We start from the raw sequence: 16,049 nt of genomic DNA on the forward strand, positions 1-16,049 counted from the left end.
TGCTAAATGAACATTTACTTGTGTAGAACAATTCAATCATGTTAAACAATCTTAGCAGGGCTGGCAGTTTTTCCAAAACCGTCTGCAATTTTTTTTTTTTTTTTTTTAATAGATTTGTTTATTATTTTGTATTTTTTGGGGCTTCCCTTATTTAGATAGGACAGCAGATAAAGTTAGTTTATTGGAGGCAGAAGCCACAGGTAGGACCCGAAACAAGGTTTAAACGTCTCAATGACAACAGCCACTGTACATGGGGCAGGCAAAGTAACCTCTAGGCCAGTGGTTACCAAAGTGAGGGTCGGGACCCCCTGGGGGGTCGTGAGATTCCTTCCCAAAACATTTAAAAATAGAAAATGGTTTAAAATTGCATATTTCACCCATTAATATGAAAATATATACCAAAAAATATGTCAATTGTTTTAAGCACCTCCAGGGACAATTGGGATCCCCAGTTTTTAGCACCGTTATATTGGGGGTCGCAGGCAGAAAAGTTTGGGAATCCCTGCTCTAGGCCATCGACGGCCATTTGCATCAATTTGAATTGTGTAATGCCTTAGAATGAATTCAAATTGCTTTTCCCTTGTCTGAAAACAGCCTTAATTTGTAAGATACTTTACCATCTGCTGTGTAGACCCCGCACCTCAGAGGCTCTGGTTTCTAGTTTCATCCAGTTTAATAGGAAATAACATGTCATTAGTTTGCCGATAGGTCAAAGGCGTATATAAGATGTCAAGTGGATTGTGATTTTTCAAAAGGAACTTTTTGGACCGCAAAGGGAAACAATCGCTCTTGTTGGGCTTAAAGACTGTCAATATTAAACTGAAACAGGCTATTACATTTTAAATATAAACTTTTCTACCCACACTGCATGTGAAATTTCCAATAAAAAAAAATAAATGACCGCCACAAACATTAAGTCCTGTAACTGCAAATGTCAGCCTATACAACATGCAAATTAATGTAGTCTCTGGCTTCATGCAGTCTTATAAAAAAAAGTTTAAGATCTACAAAACCGCTGTAGAAAGAAGAAAAAAAGAATGAAGGGGTCTGGGGAGTGGATCTGCCAATGGAAAAAATACTTTTCTAACCGCGGTGCATGGCAGCAAACGGTAGGCAGCTGACTTCCCGCTGCACATTTCCAACCAGCTCTCTTTTCCATGGCACAATGATGTCATTCGTCATGTAGAGCTGGGGCCAGATTGAGCGATGCCAGATTTAGGCATATTTCCTCGCCATATCCACCCCTCCCCACCACCACCACCACCGCTCGAGGTTTGAGCGTGAGGCTGTAGTCGTCTGAATCATTGACCCTGACACTCTTCCCCTGCGCTTTGCCAGAAACCAGCAAAGACCGTGTGGAGGAGATGCTGGCATTTCTCAGCACTCTTGGAGAGCATTCCTCTGTTGTTGAGTCACTCCCTCCAGAAACAAGAAGAAGAAGAAGAAGAAGAAGCTAATGGAGGTTATTTTGTGCAAAAAGAAGTGTTCTGGGTTTACTTATCTCATTATTGCAGCTACAGTATTCACAGGAAATTTAAGAATCGGAAGCAGACGACATACTCAGCTGCGATCTTGACCCCCCTCTCATTAAGCAGCCGCCGTCTTATGAATCTGAAGAATGTCTCGCCCTCACCTTAACTATTTGAAACAACTGTCATTTACATACATTTGCATACCTGCTAAGATATAGTGTTCCTTGATGACTAAATCTGTCAGCCCACACGATGTAACAAGATAGAGCAGAACTATTATCACGTTGGACAGCAGGTTTGGTTTGGGGGGGGGGGGGGGGGGGGGGGGGGTTTGGGGACAGCTGCCAGGGGGTTATGTGATATCAGTGAGCCCCAGGAGGCAGAAGAAGGCACGTCCTAAAGTTTGAACAGAGCTGTGAGAAGTGATCCACCAAAAAAAAAAAAGATGTGAGAAACGCTCTGTTTGAACCCACACTTGTCTGGTAAGGCAGGGTCAGCACAGGTTCAAAAGCATCAGGGGGGGCGGGCTTGGGAGTACTTTTAGCTCTTCACCGAGTGGGGGGGGGGGGGGGGGGGGGGGGGGGGGGGGGGGGTCTTTGTTGTGTGCTTACCAAGGATTAAGTGGGAAACGGTGTCCTGTGATGGTGACAATGGAGGCAATGCAGGTCAATGGTCAAACAATTGGTGGCAGAATACTTTTTTTTGGGTTCTTCCTGAGGCTGTAAACAGGTTGTGACATCACATCCTGTGTGCTCAACACACACACACACACACACACACACACAGAGAGAGAGGTCCAGGTCTGTCCTGCTTTCTGCTCTTAGTGAGGAAACAATACTATAGATCTGCAGCTCCAACTGTGCCACAGAACTCAGTTTGACATCAGAGAAAAAAGTACAGCGGCTGGCTTGATTTTTTTTTTTCAAAAACTAAATATTTTCTTCACCACTCAGCCGCTTGGTACGAAACCAAAGGCGTGTGTGTGTAAGCAAAGCCACTTACCTCCCAGCAGAGCCACTTATCAGCCCGCGCAGAAACTTCTTTGATAAACAAAAGTCTTAGCGAGTTGTTGACTTGTCAAACATGCTTTAACCTGGCAAGTGCCGGCGGCTTACAGTGATACAGACACCTGGCTGACTTGGAACGCTCCCACAATTAAGAGGATTGGATAAGAGCTGCACTTATCTGTTGCCATGACAACCCCCCCCCCACCCCCCCAATGATGACTCACTTCGACGTATGACAACCGCGCAGGGCTCAGGCGCACGGGGGGGGGGGGGGATTAGAAAGCCGCAAATCAAGTATGATGTTGATTGAGTAATCCTGTGTTGCAGAGTCGTTTGTTTGGGCACTCAGCCACATGTTATGGTGCTTTGATTACATAATCGCCCTGTGATGATACACCATAGACTACATGCTACGTAGACCCGAAACCACCATTTACATGTTCTGCCTGGATTGTGTTTCTGCTGCTGTTAAGACTTTGCATTGGACACCAAATTTGTCCCTGCATGAATCGCCACAGAATTTTTTGAGGGTTTTGTTTGGAAACTGTATTCTCAATGACAAATATTTGTAAAAGGTGGAAATACATGATCACCTCAATCTTCAACAGTGCCTATATTTGGTTGTAAACACAATTTTCTAGAGAAGCCGCTGAAGTCTATCGAGGACATGACTCATTTTGGTAATGAGTCAGTGGAGATCGGTGTCGTTTGCTCTCCGGGGCTCTTTTGGGATAAAACGTTGTTTACGCCGTTACCTCTGTTTGTATCATTTATTTCCCTCCTGGAATTCAACTCTTGTTTATTCTAAAATGTTAGCCACTTCTGTTCTGACCAGAAAAACCTGGACGCATGACAAGCCTCAGGTCAAATATCTTGTTTATTATCATAGAGTCAGGCAGTGAAGTGATGTTACAGTAAACTGTCTCCCTGCCCTCCCCAAAGAAGCTGCGGTGGTCTCTCAACCCCCACAATCAAGTTCAAATGTGTTGATGTTCGTAAGGACATTTCTGTGCCCTCAGCGAGGTCACAGTTTGGTGGCAACAACTCCACGGCAGCTGCAGCGCTGGAAGGGAATATATTCTGTTATGTTCTCCATGACAGTCTGTCAAAGCTGAGGGTGTTCCCAACTACGGATTTGATTTGTCTTTTGTTTTTGCTCTCAATTGATCCATAATATCAAGAATATCATGCAATCAAACTGGCATTTAAAGGGTTAAATTCCTGATAATTACTCAATATTTGATAGTTTTGAGCAGGGCTGGAGTTGTTTAAGAGATTTATGCAAAAAAAAGTAGAAAGAAATATTAATCTGTTCTATTTTTATCGCAGTTTTTTGTAATTGGACATTTTTGTCCTTAGCACTAAAACCAAAACAAACTGATGTTTGACGACACGGCCGCTATTCTGAAGCCTCCGCTCTCCTCCAGCGACACACCTCCAACCCCCCCTCTACTGGCTTTCCCATGAAGGAGTTATGAATTAGAACGCACCGTAATTAAGCACCGTTAAGCGCAAGCGGCGGACAAAATTGTCCTGTGCTCAAGCTGCAATTGACTGTGGCCTGCATTGTTGTGTTAGCATGCTAATCTTAGCATGCTAATCTTAGCGCGCTTTGGTTATCTCGTAGCTTCATACTGAACATAAATTGAGCGATCTAAAGACACTTATGTGACATTCAAATAAGCAGTGAGTAAGCTATGTTATTCTTTTCTCTAGTCCTGGACTAAACCAGCTCTATACACAAGGCCGTCTCGTCCATGAAAACATGATGTAAACACGGCTCTGACAACAACACAGCTGGCGGGACTCACTCTTCCCACTCATTGCACACCATCTTTGATACAGTCATTCTTATATTATTGGGGTAATAAGCATATATATAAGCAATACCTAAGTGGTAGATGGAGGATCTCCCAGTCAAAAGGATCCATATTAAATATTTCAGTTATATTAAGATCCTGGACAGAAAAAGTTCCCAGTGCCAGTTATCTTTTTGTTTCCCTGTAAATACAGTGCGACAGAAAGCAGTCATTTTATCAGCCGTGTTTCATCTCAAGAGGCCGCTGAGGGAAAAGATAAAATCATCTTACTTTCAAATGAGAAGAATTGACATGAAATATAATGAGCATGTTGGCCTTGATCATATTTAGAAGATAATCCCCGCTGGCTCAGCATATCGTCCCTTAGGCTTCTTTTCTGACCCTCGGCCCCCTCAACACCCTCGTTTCTCAGATTCTCATGTTTTGGTTTTTGCACAGCTCCGCATTAAGAGAGAGTTTTGGTGGCCACCGTCCAAATGTTTTTTATTATCTTTTATTAATCCCGGCCCCCACGGTACGCATTAAGTTCAAGCATCTGATGTTTTCAACAGCTGAGTACACAGGCACAGGATCGTGTATGTACTCATGTGCTTGTGTTGTGGTCGACACTTTCACATAGATTCCTGCAGAAGGGAACAATGCATGTTAAAGGTGGGAAGAATCCCTCAGCATTTATCAATCCTTAGGTGTTTTCAGTGTGAGCATATGCAAATGATTTACATCTCAAAATCATCCAAGCCTTTTAGAAATGTCCCCAAATCCCACATTGTGACTTTCAGATACTTGTTTTTATGTCTGAAATAAAAACCCAAGCAGTTCAGAGCTCCGTTTAAGGAAGGATTATAAAAGGCCAGCTCATGTCTGAACCTTTCTTTCTCTTCAGGATTTTCTGCATTGCAGCTCGTTTTCATCTGCCATTGATTTAAATCTGTCCCCCCCCCCGGGGCCGCAGCAAGCCCCGTTTCGTCACCCGCTGTAGGAGAAAAAAACGGTCCGATTTTTGCTGAAAATAGCACTTCTTCTCCTCGCTCAAATTCCACAGACTAACTCTTTCAGTGTCGCGCACCTTAAAATAGATACCTCGCTGTGGAAATTAAATCTGTGAGTGTCCCAAGAACCCCAGGAAGGACGCCTGAAAGATTTGGTTTCAGAGACATTGAGCCCTTTTGATGTGTTCTGTACTGGTGTGTGTGTGTGTGTGTGTGTGTGTGTGTGTGTGTGTGTGTGTGTGTGTGTGTGTGTGTGTGTGTGTGTGTGTGTGTGTGTGTGTGTGTGTGTGTGTGTGTGTGTGTGTGTGTGTGTGTGTGTGTGTGTGTGTGTGTGTGTGTGTGTGTGTGTGTGTGTGTGTGTGTGTGTGTTGATGGAAACCCAAACTGATGGTCAGAGAAATTAGCTTGACTCAAATGCAGCAGGAATATTATGGCTGAGCTGTCACAGGAGTATAAATTGGTTCAGTGTGGATATGCTGCGAATGACAAGTCATGTACAATAACTGAAATAACAGAGAAAAGCTGCTGCTGCTGCTGCGTCCCCTTCACCAGCTCGCTGTGGAACAATGACGAGTTGAGTCATGTGAATGGAAAATCTAATAAGTCTCTTTGGCCACTGAGGAAGCGTCTCCTTCACACCGCAAACAGCTTCTGACACTCACACTTTTTTTTTTTCCTTTTTCTTTGTCGTCTTTTTGATCCGCAGGTTCTCCGTCGCTGAGCGGAACAGGAACAGTCACGGTTCTGGTGAACGACGTGAACGATAACGTCCCGGTTTTCACCTCCTCCACCTTCCACACCACCATCATGGAGGACGCTCCGACAGGGACGGATGTTCTGCTGGTCAACAGCTCGGACGCAGATGTGGGCGTCAATGGTGTTATAAGGTAAGAATGTGCCTTGATGCTACGGTTTCGCTTCGTTTATGATTGATTCCATCTTCGACCTTTTTGATTTTAAACTTTGAGAAACAAAGTTATCCAAAGTATTACAAAAGTAAGTAAGTACTATTAAACTTACATAAAATAAATGATCCTGGCCGTAGTGAAACTTGGGACATTGTAGTTTATAACCCCCCGGCCTCCAAGCTGTCTGCATCCAAAGTAGAATAAAAACCTTTGATTTGAATCTCTCTTTTTGATTTATTTTGGGCTTTTCATGCTTTCATTTAGAGACAGGACAGTGGACATAGTCAGAAACCAGGAAGAGAGAGAGAGAGAGAGAGCTGACATGCGACAAAAAGGAGCCACAGGTCGGACTTGAACCTGGGCCAAAGCCTCCGCACATGGGGCATGCCGAGTAACCGCTGGGCCATCTAATCTTGTTTTTTAAATGATCTTAAAACCCAAGCCTTTTTTAAAAAAGAGACTTGTTTGATATACCGGGGCCTCATCTTAAAAATCATTTAAAAACACAAATATTTATTCAGATTGCTTGTGCGGAAAACACCAAAGATAAACATTTTGGAATACATTAAGTATTTGTTTCATACTGCAATTAAATCAAATTTCACATTCATGACAAAAGTTAAAGAATCGCTGTAGAAAAGAAAGAAAAAGCTGAACAAAAACAAATTACTGAAATGACCAAAATTTGAATTATTTTCTTTCAGAAATAAAAGATAATTTGCAATGAAAATGCATTTGATTTTTTAAATTTTCTATAAAATCAAATTAATGCAGGAACAAAATGTTCTGATGTGCAGAATCATAAAACAGGTTATTCTTTAGGATTCAAAGCACCTCCATGATGCTCAGTACACTTCCTGTAACCTCTGTGAGTAATCAGGTCAGTTTAAAGTTTGCCTTGATTCCCTGATGTGAATGAAACCCCGTCAGAGCCAGACAGGACTGGGTCTTGGCTTTTCTTCTTTACGCCTTTAGTGAAACGTTTTACCTCATCACCAGCTCTGTGAAATTCCAGGCCAATGTTGCAATTGTAAACAGAAGTTTAGGAGTGATTACCAAGTTTTAGTCTACACTCAGTCATTGTTTGGGCTCTAATTCTCAAACTGGACAACAGCTTTTTCACACTCACAGCCCCCCTCCTCCTCATTCTCCTCCATGGGGGAGCTTGTAAGAACTTCTGGTCAGTCTCTCTCAAGCTTGGACCCTGACTCAAGTCCGACCCCTCCTCTCTCCTCACAACCCCACTGGGTGCACATTGGGGGGGTACCCCAGCGCGCTCCAGTTTCCCAAAACACCGTAATGAGGATGTTAATTATCTATGACAGTACGAGTTGTGCCCATCAGGGGTTCTAGGGGAGGGGGTTTGAGGTCCTTAATGGAGTCCAGCACCAGTTACCTTTGCTCATTAGTTTTTTGGTTTCCCCTCATCCTTAGCTCGTCCCTGGACTAGACCACGAGCATCTGTGGACAGTTTGTGTTGTTTAGTGATGTTGGAATGAGCTTTGCATCCTCCGCGTTTTCACACATTGTTGTTGTAATTTGTCGTCCCATCTCTGGGGGGGGGGGGGCTTTTTCTGAAGCCTTTTCAAAATATGCACTGGTGTGTATATGTACGTGTCAGTTTACATTTATGTCTGAGTCCTACTGGAGACTGGTGAGATACAGAGTGAAACGTGATATAAGACTGCCGCCCCCTCAGTTGCTGAATAGATTTATGCTTTTGAGATGTTATTATTTCTTCTGCCTACTTCATTTTCATGTGTTGTATATGACTGAGTTTTTATATTTATTTTGGTTTATTTTTTTCCCTTTATAAACATCATGCGCCACAGTAATGTTATTTTTAATTTTTTTTATTTATTTAACCAGGAGAACCTCATTGAGATTCTTAATCTCATTTACAAGAGTCTCCTGGCCAAGAGGGGCAGCAGCACAACAAAGAGTTACAGACATAAAACAGAGAGTAATTACAAACACAGTTTAACCCGAGTCGCAGAGCAGAAAGTCATCCGTCAAAGCATCTACAACCTGAAGCATCTTCCTCACACAACTTCAATCTACTTTTAAAAAGATTTAAAGAGACCAGCTCCCCCAGATCACAGATCATCCTGCAGGGGATTCCAGGCCGCCGGAGCAGCGTACCTGAAACTCCTTTTCCCCATTTCAAGACGCACTTTGGGAACAGATAGCAACAACAAGTTTAGTGACTGGGTTGCAGAGCGTCTATGTGACTGTGTCTATGTAAATTAAACTAAATGAGATAAATGACACAGTGGAATCCAGAGTTCTCCATCTTCAGCCTGAACCACGGGGCCTCTGTGTAGGCAGGGAGGAAGAAAACAGTGGCTGTATTTGATAGAATAAGAAGCTGCATGCCCCAATCAGCAAACTAACTGATTTAGACGTCACACCAGTACAATGTGCTGACAAACTGTTCAGCTTGTTTTTTTTCTATAAGATGTGCTCTTTTGGGAGCTTGAAACATTGCTCTCTATGGATCACATTGTGACACAGTGCTGAATCAGACGCTCACTTGAAGTGCAGCTAACAGTTTGCAGAACCAGTCTTGGGGGAATGACTCATGTCACACCTGGCAGTCTGTATTTACATTAGAAACATCTGTAATAACACATTAGCCTCACTGAGACATACAACATGCTCATAATGCAGAACAGAAGTGGCTTCATGTGTCCGTTGAGTGGCAGTTACTGTGAGGATTTTGATCTACATAAAGGACATTATGAATAATTCAATTCCTTTTGTACTGTTTGGAACACCAGACACATTCAAATTTATAGAAATGTAAATGATAAAAGAAAGTGTTAGAAAAAGAGTAAAAAAAAAAGAGTTAGAATCACAAAATACTTTGTTCATCTCCCGGAGGACATTCGGCATACAGTTGCTCATATAAAAGCATTGGCGGAGATAAAATCATGAAAATAGAAAAATCCTCCGCACATCTGTTTCACAGGACAGGTGTGTATGAGAGCAATGTGTCCATCAAAAACATCCAGGTAATCTCATGCATACTGTTAAAGTTGTAAATTAACATTAATTGGCAAACAGTACCAAACGTTGCCAATAAATGTAAATGTGTGTTTGCAAATTAGACAGTGTGTGGGACTTTACCCCTAAGTTAGAGATAAAAAGATAGCATCATAAAAAGGAAATATAAACAACAAAAAAGTATAAACATTAATAAGTAGAAGTAGAAATCACAGTAACAAACACCATTAACTTTAAGAACTCTAAACTATAAACGTTGACAAGAAAGATAAACAACAGTTGAGGGAGTTACACCTTCATATTCAAAGAGTGTGTGTTCTTCAGATCAACGAGTCAGGAGCTGATGCAATAGAAAGTGTAAATTACTTTTTCTAATACCCACACTTAGGTTCAGAAATGAATTGATATCTGTGATATTTCGAACATTTCACAAAGCTTTCCCTGAAACTTGTCCTTCTTTATCCGTCCTGCAGCTACAGTCTGACTGGAGGACACGGCCAGTTCTCCATCAACCCAGCCACGGGACAGATTATCACCAGCTCCCTGCTGGACCGAGAAGAGAGGGCCTTTTACCAGCTGCTGGTAGTAGCGACAGACGGAGGGCAGCCTGAGGGCTTGTCCAGCTCTGCCACTGTGTCTGTGACAGTGGCTGACATCAATGATAACCCTCCTCGGTTCCACCACCACCCCTACGTCACTCATATACCGGCCTCTACAACAGCAGGTGAGTGCATGCATTAAAAAGGTTCTGAAATAATAATATGGTTGTACCTTTTTTTTTACTGTTACAGTGCTGGTAGACAGGGTTAGTTGATGTGTCTGTGAGCTGCGTAATGAAGGAAGTAATGTTCAAACACTGCTTTTTAAAATATGTGCAGCTTTTAATTAAAACTAATTTAAACCAAAAAAGAAGAAAAATTACTGAAACTAATTATTGATAACGCTAATTTTTATCTGCAATTTACCCTTAAGAATTATTTTTATTTGCAGGTTTATGCATTTTCAATTTTTATTTAACCTTTATTTGACCAGGAAAAAAAATCTCTTTTTCAAGAGTGTCCTGGCCAAGACAGGCAGCAAAACATTTACAGAGTTTCACACGGACAACGAGCAGCCAATCTTTCAAATACAAAATACATTAGACATTTAAAGACACAAATAACAAATCCGAACAGCAAAATGTTTGTCAAAAATCATCCACAAATACATCAGGAAGAACATCTACAGCCAGATGTAAAAAAACAGATACAGGATCATATTTTCAACCTAAAGCTGCTGCAAGCCGAGAGTGAGAGAGAAACAGGTGAGGTAACGAAACAGGTATCGTTATCGTTTGATGTTAATCTCGTATTGAAACTAAAATCTTTGGTATTTTGACAGCTGTAACCCAAACCCTCCCCAGACCTTTACATGCTGCAAAACCTGTCCACTGTGACAGAGTCTACTATGAATATTTCATCCATATGTATGTATTTTAAGTACACACAATTCAACATAAAGAAACCTGACCAGAAAAAATTAATCTCTGTTTTTAGGGTCCCTGGTCTTTGCCGTTACTGTCACGGATGAGGACTCTGGCTCCAATTCCCAGCTGCACTACTCCTTGGTTGGACGCAACTCTGAAAAGTTCAAGATCGACCCCGTCAGAGGCGCCATCACTGCCAATGAGAAGCTAACCGGCAGCTCGGAAGTTACCCTCACAGTCAGAGTGAAAGACGGCGGAGCTAGCCCTAAATCCGATATGACCACAGTGACCGTCCGCTTTGTGACCGGAGGAAACTTCCCCGTCATCAAACTGAAGGAGCATGCATTCACTTTCCCCGAGAGCCAACCGACCAATCACATCGTTACAACGGTGACTGGGTCTTCTATGAGGGGTGGACCGTTGTCGTATTACATTGCAAGTGGCAACCTGGACAATGCCTTCCATGTTGACCAGCTATCAGGAGAATTGTCTATTAGACATCCATTGGATTATGAACACATTCAGAAGTATGTCCTCTGGGTTGAGGCCAGAGATCAGGGCTTCCCACCTTATTCCTCTTATGAGAAAGTTGAAGTAACAGTACTAGACGTGAATGACAATCACCCAGTGTTTGATAAGGATCCTTTCCATGCTGAGATGCTGGAGAACCTTTCACCTCAGAGGGTGCTGATGGTCTCTGCTGTCGATCTGGACAGTGGGCCGAATGGACAACTTGAATACGCCATCGTCGACGGCAACAAGGAGAACAGCTTCAGCATTAATAGAGGAACTGGTGAAATACGAACCACCAGGCCACTGGACCGGGAGAAAGTTGCCCAGTACTCTTTGAAAGTCAAAGCAACAGACCGGGGGTTGCCACCTAAAAACACTGCAGTGAAAGTGCTAATAAATGTCCTGGATGTGAATGACAACGCACCAAGATTTTCCAAGATATTCAGTGCTACAGTGGCTGAAAATGCCCCAGTTGGTTACACGGTCACCAGAGTGACCACCACAGATGAGGATGCAGGTTCAAATGCCATTAGCAGATATTCAATTACAGATACCAGCCTTCCATTCAATATCAATCCAAACACGGGAGACATAACAATAAGTAGGCCTTTGAATAGAGAAGACACAGATCATTACATTGTCAAAGTGTCTGCCCATGACTCTGGTTGGACTGTAAGCACAGATGTCACCATCTTCATAACGGATATAAATGATAATGCACCAAGATTCAGCCGTCCCTCTTACTATCTCGACTACCCGGAACTCACGGAAGTGGGCTCCCTTGTCAAGCAGGTGTCTGCCACAGATCCCGATGAGGGCATCAATGGCAAAATTTTCTATTTCATTCGATCTCAGTCGGAGTATTTCAGAATAAACGCCAGCTCTGGGGAGATATTTGTGAAACAGCAGTTAAAGTATCAGAACTCAACTGGTAGCATTAATATAAATCGCCACAGTTTCATTGTCACGGCCTCAGACCGGGCAGTTAAGCCTTTGATGAGTGAGACGACAGTAATTGTAAACATTGTAGACAGCAATGATAATCCCCCCGAGTTTGATTCACCTGGCTACTTTACTCCCGTCACCAAGAGTGTCAAAGTTGGCACCAGACTGATTAGGATTGTAGCTCATGACAAAAAAGACTTTGGCCTTAATTCTGAGGTTGAGTATCTAATAACGGGCGGAAACAGCTCCAGTAAATTTAAACTAGACAAAACAAGTGGATGGATTACTGTTGCTTCCTCCCTTACATCAGATACAAATAAAATGTTCCTCATTGACACCACAGCGACTGACAGAGGAAATCCCCCTTTGTCAGCGCGAACATCAGTGCGAATTGCCGTCACAGAGGAAAACCACCACACTCCTGAGTTCTCACAAAGCCAAATCTCAGCCACTGTAACTGAAAGCCTCGCTGTGGGAACAGCAATAAGGACCCTCTCTGCTAGAGACAAAGATAAAGAAATGAACGGCCTTATCACATACAATATTACATCCGGAAATGACAAGGGTCTGTTTTCACTCAATGCTAAAACTGGAGTTTTATCCCTCGCTCAGCCCCTGGACTTTGAAGAGAAACAGCAACACGAACTGAGAGTTTCTGCGACCGATGGCGGTTGGATCGCAAAAACAAGTTATGTCTCTGTGGCGATACATGTGACTGATGTGAACGACAACCCTCCTGTGTTTGAACCTGATGAGTATTTCCCCATTGTGCAGGAGAACGTACCTAGTGGCACCACTGTGGTCAAAATGAACGCCACAGACCGTGATTCGGGCGCCAATGCAGTCATGGCTTATGTGATACAGTCTTCAGACAGTGACCTCTTTGTTATTGACCCGAACTCAGGCACAATCACCACCCAGGGCTTCTTGGATTACGAGGCCAAGCAAGTCTACCATTTGACAGTGAAGGCCTTCAATGTCCCAGACGAGGAGCGCTGCAGCTTCGCCAATGTCAACATTCAGCTCAAGGGAGCCAATGAATACGTACCCCGCTTTGTCTCCAAACAGTACTACTTTGAAATCTCTGAAGCTGCTCCAAAAGGCACAGTGGTCGGGGAAGTGTTTGCCAGCGATCGAGACCAAGGAGACGATGGAGTGGTTTACTACCTCATTTTTGGGAAGAGCAGAAAGAAGGGCTTCAGTATCAACGAGAAAACGGGCCAAATTTATGTCACAGGTACTCTGGACCGTGAGAAAGAGGAAAAGATTTCATTAAAGGTGTTGGCAAAGAACGCTGGAAGTATCCGTGGAGCAGATATCGATGAGGTCTTTGTTAACATCACAATTCTCGATGCCAACGATCCTCCCGTTTTTACCCAAGAACTGTACGATGTGCAGGTCAGTGAAGGTCTCTCACCTGGTGGTCTTGTTACTTTTGTGAGCGCTGAGGACTCAGATTCTGTCCCAAGCTGGAGCAGATTCTCTTACACCATTGCTCCTGAGTTTGATAAAAAGATTTTCACCATCAACCCAAAAACTGGCCAAATATCTGTGGCTGCGGAGCTAGACAGAGAAACGACTCCGGTGTATAATCTAACAGTTCTCGCCGTGGATACTGGTACACCTCCTTCCACCGGAAGCACCACTGTGATTGTCAATCTGGAAGATATCAATGATAACGGGCCAACGTTGAAAACCACCTATGCTGAGGTTATGGAGAACCAAAGACCTGGCACTGCGGTTGCAACGCTAACAGCGTCTGATCCAGATTTACCACCCAACCAAGGCCCTTTCTTATTCAGCCTTCTCGGTTCTGGATCTGCAAACAGCTACTTCAGCCTCAGTCCAGCCGGAGTGTTGGCCACCAGCCGTGAGATTGACAGAGAACAGATCGGTGACTTCTACCTCTCTGTTGTGATCAAAGACTCTGGTGTTCCTCAAATGTCCTCCACTGGAACAGTTCATGTCAAAATAAATGATCAGAACGATAATCCGTCTGAGTCGAGGTCTGTGGAAATCTTTGTTCACTACTTCGGGAACATGTTTCCTGGAGGTTCTTTAGGACATGTCAAACCACAAGACCCTGACATTCAGGACAGATTCCACTGCTCCCTTATTCCTCCTTCCTCCAATCTGTTTAGTATTCCAACTGGAACGTGCAACCTCAACTCTAAAGCTCGCTCAACAGACGGAACCTTTGAACTCACCGTCCGTAGCAGTGATGGTGTCCACGGTTCTGTCAGCAACACAGCCAGAGTCCTCTTCATGGGCTTCACAAATGCCACAGTGGACAACAGCATACTCATCCGACTCCAATCTCAGGGAGTCAAGAGCTTCCTTACCAACCACTACCTCAGTTTCCTACGCATTGCCAACTCTCAGCTTGCAGGACTAGGGACCGGGGTGTTGCTGTACGGAGCATTTGAACTCAACAATCAAACTTTCCTAATGGCAGCTGTGAAACGGGGCCATGGACAATATGTCAACCCCAGTGGTGTGGCGACATTCTTCCAAAGTATCAAAGACGTTTTATATAGACAGAGTGGGGTGCAAATAGATGCAGTGGACCATGATCCTTGCACCCGTAACCCGTGCCAGAATGGCGGCAGCTGCAAGCGGCGTCTCAGTGTCGGGCCTGATATGAAGACAGAAGAAAGCGTCCCCGTCATCCTCGTCTCCAACCACCCCCTGCAGCCCTACGCCTGCAGCTGCAGGCCTGGATACACAGGAGCTCTGTGTGAGACGGACATCGACGAGTGCCAGCCATCACCCTGCCACAATGGCGGCACCTGCCACAATCTGGTGGGGGGTTTCTCCTGCACCTGTCCTGAGGGTTTCACCGGCATGGCCTGTGAGAGGGATATCAACGAATGCCTTTCCAATCCCTGCAAGAATGGAGCGCTGTGCCAGAACTTCCCCGGCGGCTTTAACTGCCTCTGCAAATCCGGCTTCGCAGGTACTATTTGCGTAGGAGTTGCATTTTTATGTCCGACCACAAAGTCACTCATGTTTTTTTCTGGGGGGAAAAGGCATGTTGGGACACATAAACTCACAGACACACACAGAATTATGTAGTCACACACATGGCTGAGGGTCCAAGGAAAATATTTGTCTCTGAATGTTTCCAAGAGGTGTCGTAGCCATAGCATACAAGCATGGCTGCCAAAAACATTTTGGTTTTTCTTATTACTAGTTGGGGGGTATCAGCTGTGATGCATATCAGCCTGCCATGTTTGCTTTAATAAATAGGATGATGCTAAGCTGACCCTAGTAAGGGGCTTGAGTGCAGACTCCACACACAGCTCAAACAGTATCACATTTCCTTGTGTTCCTCCATGTGCACACAGCTCTGACCACACACAGATACATTTGTGTACACAGAAGGATTTTTTTTAATCAAGGATTTCTCATTTGGCCCTGATTTGAGATGTAAGACAAATGAGCAACACTATAAAAAGATCCAATCAGGCTTTTCATTTTGAAGTGTAATGAATACACCGTGTTATTAGGCTTGATAAACGGGGAGTGGATTTTAAGTGGAATTACTGAGAACAGTAATTTAAATACTTCATGTTGTCCAGCTGCTGATTCCATCCAGCATCTGAAAGACATTTTCAAAGTGGGGCCGTAGCAGGCGATTTGCCTCAAGTCAGGTCATTACTGTCCCTTTTTATTTTGACGATAAAAAATGACCCTAAATCTTGAGGTTTCAGCAAGATAAATGACCCCCCTGTAGAAGTGCACCTATTGACTTACAGTAGTTTGCGTGCCCTCACAGTGAACTCTCGACTTCCTGTTTTCCACGGCTGTTTTTTGGCAGCAGAATCCATCTCCATTAAGGCAACTTGTCGCAGGATTTACAGCCTTAAATAAATTTGCAGAGGTTCATTGTCAGTCTTTTTTGTTTTATACCATGCCTGAATC

At 43.7% G+C, this 16,049-nt stretch overlaps 1 protein-coding gene across 1 annotated transcript in view; it reads left to right on the plus strand.

Moving 5' to 3' along the window:
* The window catches only part of fat4 (FAT atypical cadherin 4), a 120,162-nt gene that overhangs the window by 86,276 nt on the left and 17,837 nt on the right, over nt 1-16,049 (plus strand). Inside the window, exons 7-9 of the mRNA XM_061047708.1 lie at nt 5,995-6,175; nt 9,676-9,926; nt 10,738-15,081. Coding sequence (XP_060903691.1) covers nt 5,995-6,175; nt 9,676-9,926; nt 10,738-15,081 — 4,776 coding nt within the window. The remainder of the gene's footprint in view (nt 1-5,994; nt 6,176-9,675; nt 9,927-10,737; nt 15,082-16,049) is intronic.

Source organism: Labrus mixtus, chromosome 10, assembly GCF_963584025.1.
Source record: "Labrus mixtus chromosome 10, fLabMix1.1, whole genome shotgun sequence".
Lineage (NCBI taxonomy): Eukaryota > Metazoa > Chordata > Actinopteri > Labriformes > Labridae > Labrus > Labrus mixtus.